Source organism: Squalius cephalus (assembly GCF_949319135.1).
Source record: "Squalius cephalus genome assembly, chromosome: 1".
In the NCBI taxonomy this organism is placed as follows: Eukaryota; Metazoa; Chordata; class Actinopteri; order Cypriniformes; family Leuciscidae; genus Squalius; species Squalius cephalus.
The window spans coordinates 20,288,966-20,306,480 of record NC_137122.1 but is presented as its reverse complement, the minus strand read 5'-3'; the positions used below and the strand labels follow the sequence as shown (position 1 = coordinate 20,306,480).

General features: G+C 37.0%; 2 protein-coding genes across 4 annotated transcripts in view; one reads left to right on the top strand and one right to left on the bottom strand.

Annotated features, from left to right (window-relative positions):
• LOC307164176 (pregnancy zone protein-like) overlaps positions 1–17,515 on the top strand; it is an 88,881-nt gene that overhangs the window by 20,869 nt on the left and 50,497 nt on the right. The gene's annotated exons all lie outside the window — the stretch shown is intronic.
• Positions 447–10,342, bottom strand: cdc42ep1b (CDC42 effector protein (Rho GTPase binding) 1b). 2 transcript variants are annotated; one of them, XM_079881661.1, is made up of 3 exons: positions 10,265–10,342; positions 6,637–8,851; positions 447–985 (listed from the first exon to the last, which is right to left on the bottom strand). In XM_079881661.1, exons 2-3 carry the CDS (start codon positions 7,085–7,087, stop codon positions 480–482), a joined length of 957 nt encoding a protein of 318 aa, XP_079737787.1. In that variant the 5' UTR covers positions 7,088–8,851; positions 10,265–10,342; the 3' UTR covers positions 447–479. The 2 variants fall into 2 exon arrangements, with proteins under 2 accessions (XP_079737787.1, XP_079737788.1); XM_079881662.1 differs by lacking the exon at positions 10,265–10,342 and adding an exon at positions 10,190–10,253.

Here is a 17,515-nt window from a genome sequence, read left to right as displayed (position 1 = left end):
TCAACTGAGTCGTTCACACACACTTATAAGATTCATTCACAAATGCCACTTCTATACTAATTATATCTTTATCATTATCCTTAGACTAACTACTGAAATGAAATATGGTCATTTAAATGTAAGATGCCCTTTAGAAAAGTTTCTTCCCTACAAAATAATGTTCACTCACCTGCTTAAAGTGAAGAATGTACTTGTGAAAATATGTAAGGAGAGATTCATCAAATACACTTGATTCCAAGTTTAATTACATGACAAATAAAGACATTTACAGCTGAATGTTGGTTCATCTGAATGATGCTCGTCTTTACAGAAATACTGTATAGCAGGTCTCTTTCAGGTCCTTTAAAATGTTAGAATGGATTCTTATTTCTCAATTTTAAAACTTGTGTGGACTTAAAAATAGAGATCCTATTAAAAAAAAACTAAATTGTCTTGGAAATCAAACCTTTTTAAAACCTTAACTGTGCATTATCTGATGTTCATACTTTGATTTCTTCATCCGCCTCAGTGAAGCTGTACGGCGTCCTTGTGTGTCTAAAAGATGAAGCCCTCTGATGAAGCTCGCGAGATGAAGCTCGCTCCTCTTCGGATCTTCCTCCTCCAAAGTGACGTGTTAGCATGCTAGCAGCCTGCTGGAACTTCATGGGCTCAATCCCGTCGTTTGCTGTGATCGGACGTCTGACTAAAGCTTCAGTCTTCGGCCCATTATGATCCATCTCAAACACAGAGCTCGGCTCCTCCTCTTCCTCCTGACGGCTTGTAATGAGGCAGCAAGAGCTGTCAATCAACTCCAGAACCTCGCTCATGAGGGAGGGGCCGAGGTCCACCGTGAAGGACGAGAGCGAATCAGATCGTGTCATCGAGACGTCACTGTTCTCCGGTAGGGAACTCCGTCGACTGTCTTCACTGAGAAGTTCAGACGTTTCTGCAAAGCTTTGGTCCAGTCGTGATAAACGAGGCAATGTGACGAAACCAGAACGAAGACCTGCAGGAGAGGAGAGGAGAAACAACATGTTTTAGCACATCTTTCACATTAGTTAAGCGTGACAAGATGCAGAGATACACTAAGATAATCAAGTATTCTATTTACTTTCTTAAAGTATAATGCCCTTTTTTACAAGATGTAAAGTAAGTCTTTGATGTCCCCAGTAAATAAAGTTTTAGCTCAAAATACCCCACAGATATTTTTGCATAGCATGTTAAAATAGTCACTGTTTGAGGGTTCAGTAAAACACCGTTTTTGTGCCTGTCTCTTTAAATGAAAATGAGCTGCTGCTCCCAGCACAGGGGGCGGAGCTTCAAGAGCTTGTTCTTAGCAGCTTCAATTACTTCACACAGACATGCACTGAACATTTATAAAAGTTTAGCCTTTTATGTTCAAACCGGAGTCAGAAGAATGGAGAGACTCAAGAAGAAGTGACAACATGTAAACAACATTTCTAAATGGTTAGTTGATGAATACAAGTAGCTTATCTATAGTTGTCTTCTAGTCATTGATTAGCATATTCTGTCATGATAATCTATAAATCGCGTTTCCTGGGGAGGGATTTATGTAAATTATGTCTATTTTTGGGTTATTGACGTCACTAACCCTGAAGGAATGTTGTGTAGTCCCTACCAGCCATTTGTTGTAGGCCTTAAAAAGCTATTTCTTTAAAATAAAATATCTCCCTTTGCTTTGAACTTTGAGCGTTGTAATTTTGCAGATGTTGTTTATGCTCAACCAGCAACATTACACACTAACTAGTTAGAAAAGTGAAATCATAACTTAATAAAATCTCTGAATATCGTTTGCTTGATTGTTTGAGTTAAACATACTAAAATAATTGACTAAAAAGCCAACAGTTAATTTTATCTAAAATTTACAGTTATATTTAAGATTTATTCACTAAAAGAATTTAGTATTTGACTAACCAATTATTTATTTATAATATACTTAATATATTTGTGAAATTTCTATCAAAATATTTGAGAATGCAGAATTAAACTGATCTGTTTCAAGAAACAAAAATATTACTTAATTCAAATCTATATTAAAATCATTACTGTGCTTTAAATCGTTTTATTTAATGCAAAACAACATACAGAGGCATAATGTGACACCTAAACGAGACTCGCGCCTGTCTTTTCGCGTGATTGAAACGCCTTGCATAAACACACAACTTTATTCCTAATGATAATGAATATAATTCATTTGAATGATAAAATGTCCTCAGAACTGTCACTGTTTGTTTATTGGCAGGTTATGGAGTCAGTCGCTCGCAGTATCTTTCGGCTGTGAGTGAAACGCAGGACGGCGGTCTGAAGTTAGAGGTTCCCCCCGCAGAGCGCGAGTCCGTCTCCGGCACGAGAAACAGCGCTGATCCGGTGGATATTGGATAACAGATTGGTTGATTACACTTGAATTAGGCTACCTGAATGTTTAAATGTTTAATTTGAATGTTTATTAAATGAGTTTAAATGTAGGCAATATTGTATATATGTTAAAACAGTGTAAAATGTGCTGTATTGCTGTACTCATCGACAATAAAGGCCAATATCATGTATACTGGTGGTTGTATGGAATAATGTTTTACAAAGGTTTAGAGGAAATAAAAAAAGTTGATATTACTCGTAAATAAAAACAGTTAATATTACTCATATATATTAGTTTTTATTCTCATTGGTTCTACTCAATTTTATTTGTTAATGTACCAGATGCAGTTACTCAGATTTACTTAATTTTTTTACTTGCATTTACTCAATTCATACAGTATATTTCATTGATTTCACAGCTTTAAAATTTACTCAATTTTTTGGAGTGTAAAAATGTTTCACCAAAAAAATTTAGTAAATCACAGTAAAACTTTTTAGAGTGTAGAGACTTTGTCCATCCAATCAATTTCTTGTGGAAATCACAAGAGAAATCCCTGGAAATCCCTGTCCTGTATTTTTTTTCTTCAAATGGGTTGTGAACAGCATTCAGCTCATATTAAGGAAGTTCTAAGAGGCCATGCATTATTATTTTTTCTAGGCTTTGTATTATGTTTTTCCACCTTTTTGTCACGATCTCCACATAACAAACTGTATCCGTACGAAGCTGTAAATAGTAACAAGCTAGCTAGTTAATGCTTGTCAGTACCATAGACAGTACTTGGTAGGTACTCAAGATGGCGGCAGTCAACTGGAAAAAGAGCGGATGACGTAAGAGGCACGTGACTGATATTCATGTATATGTGGGTTGTTCCTCGGCACAGCACAGCGCAGATTAATCCAATGTTTTTAGGAGAATGTGCGGCTGTCAGTCACCGGTGTGGATACTGTCATTCGGAGTTCATGCCACCTTTCAAAAGACCTTCCAATATGTATCCTTGTTTTCGCATGGGTCCGGTTTGCAGTCTCTTTTTTTCTGGGGCCATTTCGAAGTCCAAAGTCTTTTGAATTTTACAACGGGTGAATCTCCAGTTGTCACTGGTGATTGTCGTTTGAACCTTTCTGGATCCGCCATCAAATTGATAAGTTTAATTATATCAAGTGCTGCGAGAAAATGCTATAAATCTCCACCTCCAACATCTTCACATTCATAGCCTACTAGCCGACACTCCTTCTTTATGTGTACAGATGTGACGTAATGATGCAAATACATGCTAGAATTTCCCACAGAAATCCACCAGTACCACTGGATTTAAAAACATTATTACAAGCTTACCGTTTTGAATCGAGCTACGGCAAGCAGATAGTTTTGAACACTGGCTGGTTTTGTACTTGCTCAAACATTTATTTTGGATAATTTCTAACCCAAAAAAACTTATGGACTGCAACTTTAAATCTACATCTTGAATGCAGTTAAATTCACTTTGGATAATAGTGCCTGCCAAATGCATAAATGTAAAAATAATGTCTGCATATTTGTTTAGTGTCTATTTTAATGACAGCAGCACTGGAGCTAAATTAACAAAACCTAATGAAAATTTGACCAGCTGTACAATGAGTCACATGATCGATGACACTCGTTTAATTACATCGCAATAATTTTAATTAACAACTCTTGTAATATTGTCGCAATATGTAATATTTCCAGAGGGTGGCAGCATGAGATCTTTGTGTTGTGTGTGTGTTATATTTAGTTGACTTTATGTCAGTCTTTGAGGATTTTGGATTTCCCAGAATGAGGGAAATTCCAGAATTCCTGAGACATGAAACACACTCCACTGAAAACAGCACTGCACTTTTCTTCAGTCCCACCCTCAATTGTGTGAGTTTCTGCTTCATCACACAGGTGTGTGTGCGTGCGTGCATGTGTGCGTGTGTGTGTGTGTGTGTGTGTGTGAGCAGGGCTGTTTACTCAAACTACAATCTTTCCCAGTAAAGGTCATTCACTCTGTCCTGTCTTTGGTCATTACAGATCGTACTGCTGTTTTCTCAGCATCTCATATTTTCAACTGGCATCTTTTAAGATACCATGTCATGTTAAAAATAACTTAACATGCAGTGCAGAAGATTGACCTCACTTTCAAGATTGTACACACAGCAAAATCCCCAGTGTTAAATTAACACTGCTAATTTAAGAAATCATTTGGATTACATTGAAAATGCAAAAATTATTATACTGTACAAGGCCAGCACTCTAATCAATAAAGTAAATCTAACTCAGAGATCAGGCTCTAAATGAGTTGAGTGATTCAAGTCAAAAAATGATTGTTAAAACACAACCAACACCACCAGATCACATTTTATCTTTGTTCATCTGGCTGTTATAACTGAATCACAGTAGCCAAACTAAATCTAAAGTTAAAAATGTATGGGTGAAGAGCCCAACTAAAGCAAACACGGATCACCATAATGGTGACTTAACATTAGTGATTTTCTCCTTCAGTGATTCTGCTTGTTAACATCAGGTGTCTTCAATAATTCTCAATCATCACTCAATTAATCACTTAATTATCTCATTAACTTCAACACTGCTTCAGTGTTACTTATAACACTCTGAGTGTGGATTATATAAACACTGAGCAGTGATAATTTAACACTGGGGATTTTGCTGTGCAGGATTTAATGCAGTTATAAATGCAGTTTTTGTTCATTTCCACTAAAACTGTGACGCAGTTTTCTTTTATTGGCTTCCATAGACTTCCATAGTCATCTTTTTGCCACCATGTTGGCTCTGCCTACAAAACACTTTGTCGATGTTTGCAAACACCCAAATGGTCTATAGCTGTGCCCGAAATCGCATACTGTCTGAGTAGCTATTGACAAGGAACAAAAAAAAAAAGTATGTTCTATATAGTATGAATGTGAACTGGATGAACATCTGCCATAATATTGTAGGACAAGTCACGTCTGAATCCAATGATCATGTCACACACTGAGATACCTTCATCTGATTGATTTTTGAAGACAGCATATCCTTTGTTGCCTTTGATATCCCACAATCCTGTGTGTTCCATTCCCTGACAATTCAGCTAAACATGTAGTTGAATAGCTAAAAGCTGCGGTCAGTTGGTGGTCAGTTTGTGTGTAAATGTATGTTTTTCCACTTTTGATGTAATTTCAAAGTAGAAATTAGTATTGTAGATGGCGATTTAAATATTTGCTTAGTTATCACTAAAGCCCTCTTTACTTTGCTGTAGATCATTTAACCGTTACGCAGCCTTTCACAGTTTCGTGAGAAACCTTTGTGGGCAAGCGCTGCCTGCAAAGTCATTGCCTGATAAGACAGCGAGGCAACAAGTCAGTATTCGGACGCAGCCACTGCCATTCTTGCCCAGTGGCCTCAGGGGATAGTGACCATCAGATGTGAATTTTCAGAATCTTGGTGAAAGTACACTAAAAAATGCTGGGTTTTTCCAACCCAAATTTGGGTCAGATAGGGAGAAACCCAACCACTGGGTTAAAAATGTAACCCAATGGTTGGGTTTGTTCATATTTGACCCAAATTTGGGTTGAAACAACAGTAAGACTTTAATACTGGTACTTTTCGTCTACTGTTTTATGAATACTACGAATTCGGACACTCATTTCACATATTGGATTTTGCATACTATATAGCCTAGTAGGGAAGAAGGCATATTCGGACCAAGCAGCAACCTGTCTGCCTCTCTCTTGAAACCAACATGGAAGTGTGACTTAAACTGCAATTCAACAACTGGCCTCTAGAGACAGGCTGCAGAGTCAATCCCATAGATCCCCATGTTAAAATTCCCAACTTTACAGCAGAAAAAATTATGTTTACAGCCTGGTGCAAAAAGTGGTTTTGCTCTATATAGCTAATTTTGCCCTTCATGACAACTGTGAGGGGGGTGAATATTTTTTTATAACTCATCCGTTTAAATTATATTAAGCCTTAAAGTTCTGCATAATTAAGGGCGTGGCCACTTGAGTGACAGGTGGATTGCCGCTGATGTCACTACTAGCTGTTTGTCTGCTGTCTGTTAGCGTCAAGTCACCTCAGCTAATCCGCCTCTTTGCCCATTTTCGTGTTATCAGGGATGCCAAGATGGCGACAGCCGGCTCCGCCCACTATAGGCTTCAAAAATGCTCTTCAGAAACACTACGGGTGACGTCACGGACACTACATCCATATTTTTTTAGAGTCTATGATTCGGACACATCACTGGACAAAACTACAGTGGTGTTTGACATGTTTGGTGTTCATACCGTATGAGCAGAGCGGCTCGTCCGGCGAGCTGGTGGAGGTGGGCAACAGCGCCCTCATCAGGCCATCGTTGGTCATGTTCAGCTGAGGCAGCGAGATGGCGTTTTTAATGATGGGCGAGATGGACGGCGGGGGGGACGAGAAGTCACGTGACCCTCCTCTCAGCCGGGGCATGGGGGGTTTCCGTACATGCTGTAGAGTTCGCGATAAAAAACGTGTCGTTCTGGAGCCAGAGGGCGAATCCGGGTAACTATCGCTGTTAGCCGATCCGCCGAAGTTGCTCAGGAACGAAGTGTCACCGAAGACGTCTCCGCCGCGGCCCACGTGCATCGTGTGGCGGAAGTCGCCGAGCGGCGGGCTTATCATGTCCACCGACAGGTCGCTCTTAAACCGCCGTTTGGCGTGAGACGTGGACACCAGGCCTTTGATCGTCGGCAGCTTTCCCAGACTCATGATGAGAAATATGGGATTTATATGATCCTTAAAGAAGATCCAAAAGGTCTGTCAAAAAATATAGCAAGCTGTTGATGATGATGTGCTCCTTAAATATTAACAGATGTTGAACGTACTGTAAATGCAGCATAAGTAGTAAATTAATTCCCCAAAAAGTGGTGGAAAGATGGAAGGTGTCTAAAAAAAAAGGCCAATTAAACATTTACAGATAAATGAAGCATTATAGAGGCTAAACTAATGTCAAATAATCCCCAAAACAGATCCGGAGATAGAGATCGTTTTATGAAGCTATAAAATACCCTGATAAACGAAGATCAATAAATGCTAAATTAATGTTGAATAATCCTTAAAACAGATCAAAAGAGATACAAATGGTGGTGAAGCATGTCAAAAAATATAAAAAAAATGCTTAACACTGGTTTTACAGAGCAATAAAATACCCAGATAAACGAAGCTCAATAAATGCTAGAATAATGTTGAATGATCCTTAAAAAAAGATTCAGAGAGAGAAAAAATGTAACAAAAAAATGCTACAAAAAATGCCTAATTCTAGTTCTATGAAGATCTAATATACAGATAAATACAACTGAAACAATGCTAAATTAAAATGAATATAAAAGTAATTTAAAAAAATATTGAAAAAAAAGAAAAATCAGAAAAATACAAACAAAATCTAGTGATAGTTGAAGGAATCAGTCAAATACCTGAATAAATCCAGATGAATAAACACTAAATTAATGTGAAATAATTATTAATGAGGTCAAAATTGTCAAAAAATGTAAACAAAAAAAGCTAAAATAAATGTCCTAATGCTATAAGCTTAAATGTAAACATACATGCATTAATTAAACAAAACAGCAGTTTAGGTTAATTGAAGTGATTTTTTCAGATTCAAACTTCTAGATGTGCAAGAAAAACACAACAACTCTGATTATAATATTCTGCAAAAAATTCAGTTTTGACAAACTCTCAGCAGCTCTGATACGAGTGCCATCTAGATGACATAATCTACTAATAAATACAAACTCCAAATTCATTAGTGTTTATAAGTATTCATATAGAGACACGCGTTCATCCTGAACTGTATGAGCGCCATCAGTCCGTGAGCCGCTGCCCATCCCGACCCGGAGTTTAAAAATAACCTGGTAAAGAATCCTAATAGGATTTACGAAGAGTTTAAACACCTTCCAGTGAGGAACCCTGCCCTCTCTCTGATAATGGAAAAAAAAGACCTTTCTTGCACAAAATGTCTTCAAAAATGTCTCCAAAAACCACCAAACCGCCTTTAGAGACACCTTCAGATTTCACAACTTCTTCCAAACATCCGTTTCTCTCCTTCATCACCTCGTATATCTCTTTTTGAACATCCACACATGCACTGATCGTTGTTTCTCCAAAGATTTGTCTTTCTGTTAGATTTGTGACTTCCAGCACCGTGATTTCCTTCAGTCCCGGCACACCTGTCTTCCACTGTCGCCCTGATCCGATGTTTTAGTGTTCATGAATCCCACCGCAGGCCTTTCGGTGTCCCCGAATCCCCCAAAACACCCGGTCTAAAGCGCATCAGGCGTGCGTGTGATCCTCTATGTTTTGTCTGTGGCTCCAGAGGAGTTTGAGCGGCTGGGATTGGCCTGGATTAGCGGGATTATTGGTCCTCACTCTCTCTCTCTCTGTCACTTCTCTTATTCTTTCTCTCGCCGGACCATCTCAATCCATTTAGCCGCCCGTCAGTCAGTATTTTCTTTTCACACCTTGACATGAGTCCTGAGAAAGAGAAAGAGAGAGTCAAAAAACAGACGACTAGAGTGATATTGTGTCTTCTGTTAAACAAGCATCTTTATTCTGTACAGCAATGATCATTTATGCAGCACTTTCATAAAACAATACTAGGACAAAAAAAATGAATAAACATAGTAAACGTAGAGATAAATGCTTAATCATCATGAAAATATGGGTCTCAATGATTCTCAAATAATAGGCTATATAATTTCTTAATGCAGTACTTGATTGTCTTCATAAATAGTTAGTTTTTATCTTCATTATTTTACATTTTTTGGGCTCATTGTCAGATAAAATCACTATGAAGTGAGGATTGATCAGTATTTTATATTAAGATCACTGAAAATGACAAACACAAACAAATAAAAGTCATTTTAAATGGAAAAGCACTCCTGTGACATTAGAATTAAAGGATAAAGTGACTCTAATGAGCTACAAACTTTGTTGTCAGCAAGTTATTTCCTGTCGCCCTTTTAATTTACACAGTTAGTGTAGAGAAACAGCAGCATCTGGCTCGATTTTGTCCTCACAGACATGCTTGTTTACATGCTTTAACATACAAACACACACACACACACACACACACGCACGTGTCTCCATCCATCCAGACTGTTGTTGTGTTTAATTACACCTGTGTGAGTCTCTCTACGCAAACAAACACACACACCCACACACACGTTCAGCCCATCAGACAGACTGGGGAAGTGAGTGGGAACTAATGGAAACAATCTGTGTGTGTTTGTCCGTTTCTTTCAAACATGCATTTTTTCACAGGCATGTATTAATCTTTATGCATGCTTTTTGTGATGATCTCAATTTTTTTTTTCTTGTGACGAAGTGAACATAATAGCTGTTTTCTACTATTTTTGTCTTGATCTGAATGTAACAAATCCTCACTGCACGCTCATATAATGATGTTTGATAGATGACAATTCAATTCAACTGTTTTCACCCCAAAATCAATAGAAAGAAATACAAAATTATATTTGGCATAATGAAAATGAAGTCCATTATTATATGTGTATAATGACATTATTTTAATAACAATAAAGTTAATTTACGTCCAAAATCTCATTACTGTAATGCAAAATAATCTCATTCTCATTACTGTAAGGTGAACAATTATTTTGTGATGAAATTTATGACATATTCGCCATGCAACTATTGTCTGTCTGTTGTAGGAGAAAACAGTTCACAAACACAATATGACTGAACCATGAATCATTGCTGTCCTTCAGTCTCGGTATCGTGACAGATAACAGTTCGTTTGTTACAATAATAAAACGTCATGAGCGAATAAAATAACCAAACATGCATATTCACCTTTAAAACCTTTAAAACGGCATTCACGCGAGCAGTTAATTTTCCTTTTGACGTGATAAACATTAAACAACTTACCAAAAACACAGAATAATGCCAAAGTTTCAGAGCGTTGATGAATAATCTCCAGAGATCGCTCAGCGCGCACCCGCGACTGGCCGCGAGCCGAGGAGGACGCGCATGCGCAGTGGGACGGACAAGCGCCTGCAGCAGCATGTTCACTTTTGACAAACAGATTTTAGTTTTGTTATTTTTATTTACCAAATGTTATACAGGAAATATAAAAAGGCTACATTACATTAACAGTCATTTTTCATTTACAAAAAAAAAAAAAAAAAAACGCAATCCACAGCTTATATTTATTTAGGCTATTTATGTCAATGACAAGGGTTAGATACCTTCTCACTCGCTCTACAACATGTTTCCTCCCAGAAAAGAGGAAAAACAAGAAGCAGAATAAGAATATATATTATTCTGCTGCTTCTTTTTCCTCTTTTCCCTCTGATTCTCATTCTCATTCCATTCATCTCCAAGAAAAACAGTCTCCGGCTGAAGAAATGTATTCATATGAAGAGAAAATGTTTTTTGGACTTGGACGCCGGACAGACGCTCCCACAGCGAGGACAAAATTACACTTTCACCTTCTCGTCTGCAATACTTCCTCTCACTCTCACACACATTTATGTCACATATATTCATTTATGATTGAGAGGAAGTAGCCTAATGTATTTAATATTCAAAGTATATATATATAATATGATGTATTCAATATTAACATATATTAATATATTATACATAATATGTATGTATGTGTGTGTGTATATATATATATATACACACACACACACACACACACACACACACATATAATAAAACTATTAAACATGTCATAGAATGCAGCAAAAATAAATACAAATAATGCACAAATGAATGAGGACATAAAAAAATGTTCATGCAACATGAAAATGAGTGAAAAAAAACCCCATCTAAAATATGCCTTAAAATGAAATGAAATTCTTCTAAATATGAAATAAATTCATCTTGAAAAAAATGAAGCAGACAATATGAAACAAATCAAAATATCAGAAACTATATGTAAGTTTTCATGTTCCATAAGTCACTGTTTGCATGGCTCTGCTGGCCGTGACTCTCTCTCCTCCTCCTGTTTCTCTTCTCGTGCCGGTGACCACAGACAGACACACCCTGAACCTCAAGCCAAGCGCTCTCTCTGCCCACACTGGCTTCCCACAACGCTTTACAACCTTCTCACAGCATCCATGCAACCTTTACTAGCATCTGCGGGGTTCATGAAGCCTCAGACTCTCCAGACGTCACATGAGGATCCATCACGGTCCCGGTTATGCTTAGAAATGGTTTTGCTGGTGTCTTCTAGTGTGGGCTGATGGTTTTCATGATCCCACGTTCCCAGGCAAAACTGATAAAATATAAATTCTGAAGTCACTATGGATGAAATCTGCCAAATAAATACAGTTTTGAACTGACTGCTGATAAATCACATCAATTTCCATTTTCCCCACATCTGATTTATGCTTTCACTGTTTATTATTATTACACAGTATGAGTGTATTTGAGGTGTTTCATTCGTCTGCACAGGTTTCAGGTTTCCCCCACTCACTCATCTGTGAACATGACGTCACACTGACAGACAGAGATTGATGATGTGGTTTGGGTTTTTTATTTTCACTTTCTCATGGGAAACAAACAGATAGGCTACTCTCATACTCCTCATTTGGATGAGGTCACTTTGGATAAGTGTCTGCTTAATGAGTTATGAATAATATCATGATAGTATGACATTTAGTTGATATTCCAACATCTCTATGGCTGATGTGGGTTTCAAGTTAAAGTGGTTGAAATTAGGTTTATGATTATTTAATAGTGTGTCCAATCAAAGCAGACACTTGATAAATGCTCCTCAATGTCTCCGGGGAACGCTTTTAGGAATCGTTTGGTGTCGGGACAACTGGAGCGCTCGGGAAAGCAGCTTGGGACAGAAGCGCGAGGAATCAATCACTGCTGAAGGAAGTTCACAGTCTGAGCAGATTTCAATGCAAATGAGCTGTGTTTAAGAGCAGGATTCCACAGCTTCCCGAACGCCGTCTCCCTGGTTTCGTTTTCCCAACAGTTCACAGAAGAGAGTCCACACACAGCAAACACTTACTGTACACTGTGTTCACTGTAAAGCTGCACACATTCCTGCACAGATATCAGCTTTTCATGAACCCAGCTAACAGGAAACGTTTCATAACTTTGGCTAATGTTCTGTCTAGGTTTTCTCAAAGTTATGAAGAAACGTATCATTTATCCTCTACAGTAAAAGACCTGGGTGTTATATTAGACCGCAACTTGTCTTTTGAAAATCATATTTCATATGTTACAAGAACAGCCTTTTTCCACCTTAGAAACATTGCTAAGCTACGTAATATGCTATCAGTTTCTGATGCAGAAAAGTTAGTTCATGCATTCATGACCTCGAGACTAGATTACTGTAATGCTTTATTAGCTGGTTGTCCTGCATCCTCAATAAACAAGATACAGTTAGTCCAAAATGCAGCCGCTAGAGTTCTAACTAGATCAAGAAAATACGATCATATAACACCGATTCTGTCGTCTCTACATTGGTTACCTATAAAGTTCCGTATCAATTACAAAGTATTGCTACTGACCTATAAAGCCCTAAATGGTTTAGCTCCAGTTTATTTAACGGATCTTCTATCGCCCTACAATCCATCGCGCTCGTTAAGATCACTAAATTCGAGGCTTCTGGTCATTCCTAGGATATCTAAGTCCACTAAAGGAGGGAGAGCGTTTTCACATTTAGCTCCTAAACTCTGGAATGGCCTTCCTGATATTGTTCGAGGCTCAGACTCGCTGTCCCAGTTTAAAACTAGATTAAAGACGCATCTCTTCAGCCAGGCATTCACATAATACTTACATTTTATACTACAGTTGAATCAGATTGAATGCATTAATATTGCGAACAGCAGCTACGCTAATTATTTCCCATATGCTTTTCTGTTGTTATCTCGGGACGCTAGTCCCGAGGTAAATACAGATCGTCAGCTCCAGTTTGTATCCAGCCTCTCATGGAAACTACAGATTCTCCAACACCCGTGCAGAGACGACTCGGCGCCTGTGAAGAGACGACTCGACGCTGCCGATGTTTATGCCCTAAATCAATACATGATTAACTAACTGTATTTCTCTGTGTACATTTCTGAAATGCACTTTCTGTAAAGCTGCTTTGAAACAATATGTATTGTGAAAAGCGCTATACAAATAAATTTGAATTGAATTGAATTGAAAACGTTCTTCCAGTAACGTTACAGTTTTTTTTCAACTGCTTACACACATTTCCAAAACTTTGCCTCTTTTTTTTTTTTCCAAAACTTTACACACAAATCCAAAAATTGCAAACACTAAATGCAAAATGCCTCACATCTCTTGAAAAATGAAGCACTGCATTCAAAATATCACAAAAAGCAAACACCTTTTCCATTATATTATATTTGTGGATATGTACACACAGTTATTCAAAACCTAAAGCTCTCCTTTCATGAGCTCCTACACATTTCTGTCCAAGATTGAAAGTAATTGGTAGATAGATGTAGAACAATTCACAGTAAACACGAAAGCAAGATTGAAAACCAAACTATTTCCTTTTTACCCCCCCCCCCCACCCCCCCCCCCCCCCCCCCCATTTGTGGTTGTGAATTACAGTATTACACAGTCCGACAAACCTATAACTCGACCTTTGGTCTGTTTAGCCTATTCTTAAGTCATGATTGTTTGGTGTTCAGTAAAGCAGTGAGTGTTCGCACATGTGAGGAGTGTGTGTGAGGCTCTGATAAATTACTGTGGCATTTTGACATGTTGTGTTTGAAAAAGGAAATCAAGATACTTCCTGTTAGATTGTTGTGTGTTACATAGAGAATTATGTGTTGTGGTTTGCAAAAAGTGTTTTATGAAATTGAAAACGGAGTCGAAGGTCGAGAATTAGTGTATGGTTTTGCAGATTTGGTGTGTGTGGTTCTGGTGTTTGAGTGTCAGGTTTCAGAAGTACGGATTTAGTGTGTAAGCAGTTGAAAACAAAAGCTGTAATAGACCCTTCATTCAGAGTTATCTGGTCTGGTCGTTTTTTCTGAAACATTTTAGTTGGATGTTTGTCTAACATTTTTGAATGTTACTACTTATTTCGGATCGAATGTTCCCTCAACGTTTTTGAATGTTCAGGGAGGATTAATGGGAACGATAGTAAAATGATAGTCGCACAGTAGCTTTACTGAAAATCATGATGCTAATCTACCTTATAGTCTGGGTCATGATATATTTACATTTTGCAACAATATAACAATCATGCAGTCCAGATTTGCTATAGGCCTATCACTTTATGTGAGAGTGAATGCGGATATGGTTGTACATTTCACATTTTCACATACAGTTCACATTTTGCGATGAAATAAAATGATCAGGCAGTTTGTATTGTATGCTATATCTATCGCTTTATGTGAGAATAGGCGTATGTGAATAATTTTGGATATAATATATTCAACTTTGTTTATATTTTGTGATTATAAGCAATCACAGTGAGATTTGCTTTATGTGTCTGTACTGTGTATGCGAATAGGCCTTCAAAAGTTGAAGTGTAGGTCTACTATATATCCAACTTTTAATATATCGCTGGGCGGTAATAATACAGTACCATGATTGTTCCCTGTCTGCAGTTTCTCATGGTTTGTGTGTCTGGTATGAGGACGATGTCTGAATGCTGTATGATGCAGATTCCAGTGATATTCACTGCTCGTGTTCAGACTTGATCACCTGACGCTGACGAACTCTTTCTGATTGGTTGAACATGTGGAAATCATCATGTGATCAGAGTTGATGAAACTATTTCAACCTGAAGTTTGCCAAACAACTGTACAAGCTCATAATAGAAACCATTAAATTAGTACAAGAAATACTTCAAAGAGGCTGAGTGAACAATGATGACTCACTAAATTGAAACGACTCCTCAATGGGGTGAATATGAATCAGAGGCTTCTTTCAGAATAGTAGTCGCATACTTGTAGGCTATTATTTCTGCCGCATCCTTATATATGTCATAATTAAGGAATAATTAATTATAAAGAAGTATATTATGCTAACCACATCTGCATTTATTTGATTAAAATAAAGAGAAAACTGTAAAAAAAAAAAGAAAAAAAAGAAAAAAAAAAAGAAAAAAAAACTTAATTATTCCATACTTTGACCGGTATTAAAGTGAGATCTCTCTATATGAGAATATATGATTCTCATCACATTCATTTTTTGGCTTTAAACTCTTACTGTGCGACAACGATTTTTATGACATTTTAGCAGAAGCACTTGAAAAACATGCTCCTTTCTTTCATCCATGCATTGAAATGCTAATCGGCTCTGATGATGCCAGATCCCGTTCTGCACTGTCTATTAATGGCACAACAGCAGTTAAATCTGTCTGAAAGGAGTCATAAAGAGTCATTCTCCTGCAGGACAAAGCTCTGATTATGTGTTTGGATGGGACTGGATGCTCGGCTGCCCCTCCGCCACATTCCTCCCTCGCTGAACCTCTGGACGTCTCTTGATCTGCAGCTTCTGCTCGAGTGTTCAGTGTTGTGCTGGTGGGACAGAGAGACGATTGAGCACAAGACAGATGAACAGACAGAACATGAACTCTGTCAGTGATGAGCACCGTCAAACTCTGAGCTGGACATCTGAAACTCATCATCACAACAGACCATATTTAATTCTAGTCAGGAATGAAAACGGGGCTGTGATATGACTCATGCAGTGGTTGTACTGATGTTTAACAACATGCCAATTGTTAAGCTGATGAAACAGCTTTCGAAAATCTTCCAGAACACATATCAATTTTGAAAGCAGTAAGTTATGAAAATAACACGTGATCTATAACATGTCTATCTCTCACAACCTCGTTTTCATCCATGTAATATCAGTATGGCATCTACATGAAAGTGTAAATACAAATAGGCTACTTATACTGTAAAAACTTGTTGTAAGTGTTTGAAAACTTTAAGTTTAGTCAACTTGAAATGTTAAGTTGCATTAAGGGATTACTTGGATTTTTAAGTTATCTCAATTTAAATCTGTGAACGTTATCTAAATGCAAAATTTTAAGATATATAATAATATAAGACGATTTTTCCCAAATGTATGTAGGCTGCCTACTTCTACTATACACTGTACTGTCTTGTTTATTTATGTATTTATTAATTTTATTGAGGAACAAGCATATTGCACAAACAAGAGCACAAGGCCTAACTAAACATAGGGGTATATAAAAGAAAAAAGAACAGAAAAACATTGTACATTTTAAACAGTTACATAGTAAAATTGCTTTTAAGTTTGTACTATTAAGATATTTATTTAAAGTTTTAATGTCAGTTTTAAATAGTTCAAATTTTATTTTCCAAATCATTGTAACTAAAATATAATAATTAAAATTATTGCTGGGCAACGATTAATCACGATTAATCACATCCAAAATAAAAGTTTGTGTTTACATAATATATATGTTGTGTGTACTGTGTATTTTTGTTTTGTAAGAAATAGAAGAAAAAGAAGATTTTTTTTATTAAGACATATTTGCATGTATATAGGCCTACTGTATATATATATATATATATATATATATATATATATATATATATATATATATATATATATATTTACCTAATTTATATTACATATAAATATAAATATGTTATGTATAAATAAATAAAACATTCTTAAATATATACGTGCATATAAAATAATTGTACACATTACACAAAACAAACTTTTATTTCGGATGTAATAATCGCGATTAATTGTTGCCCTGCAATAATTTTAATTATTATTTGTTCGTTGTTATAGTCACTAATTACTAATTCTAGTCTAATCACTGGATTTGTATCACCATCACTGAGAAACACCTTGAAAAATCAGCTTTTACAAGAAAATAAACACTTTGGTAACACACAAAAGGTTATTTTGACATTCAACGTCGGATTCAACGGTGTGTAAGGAAAGCTGCTACAGCTGAGTGGATCCATCATATTTTCGCTCAAGTGTATCATTCAGGTATTTGAAGTGCAGTTTTTATTTTCAGTGCACTAATACTACAAAAAGAAAGAATACGCGGAATTGGGGGGGACACTGAAACAGAATGAAAATCATCGGTCCGTCGTATAAATGCGATCAGTTCTGATGTCCAAGTTACAGTATCATGTCTCCCTCCAGTGGACCATCCTCATCCTCACCGGCATCCTGAACTAGGTCACATGC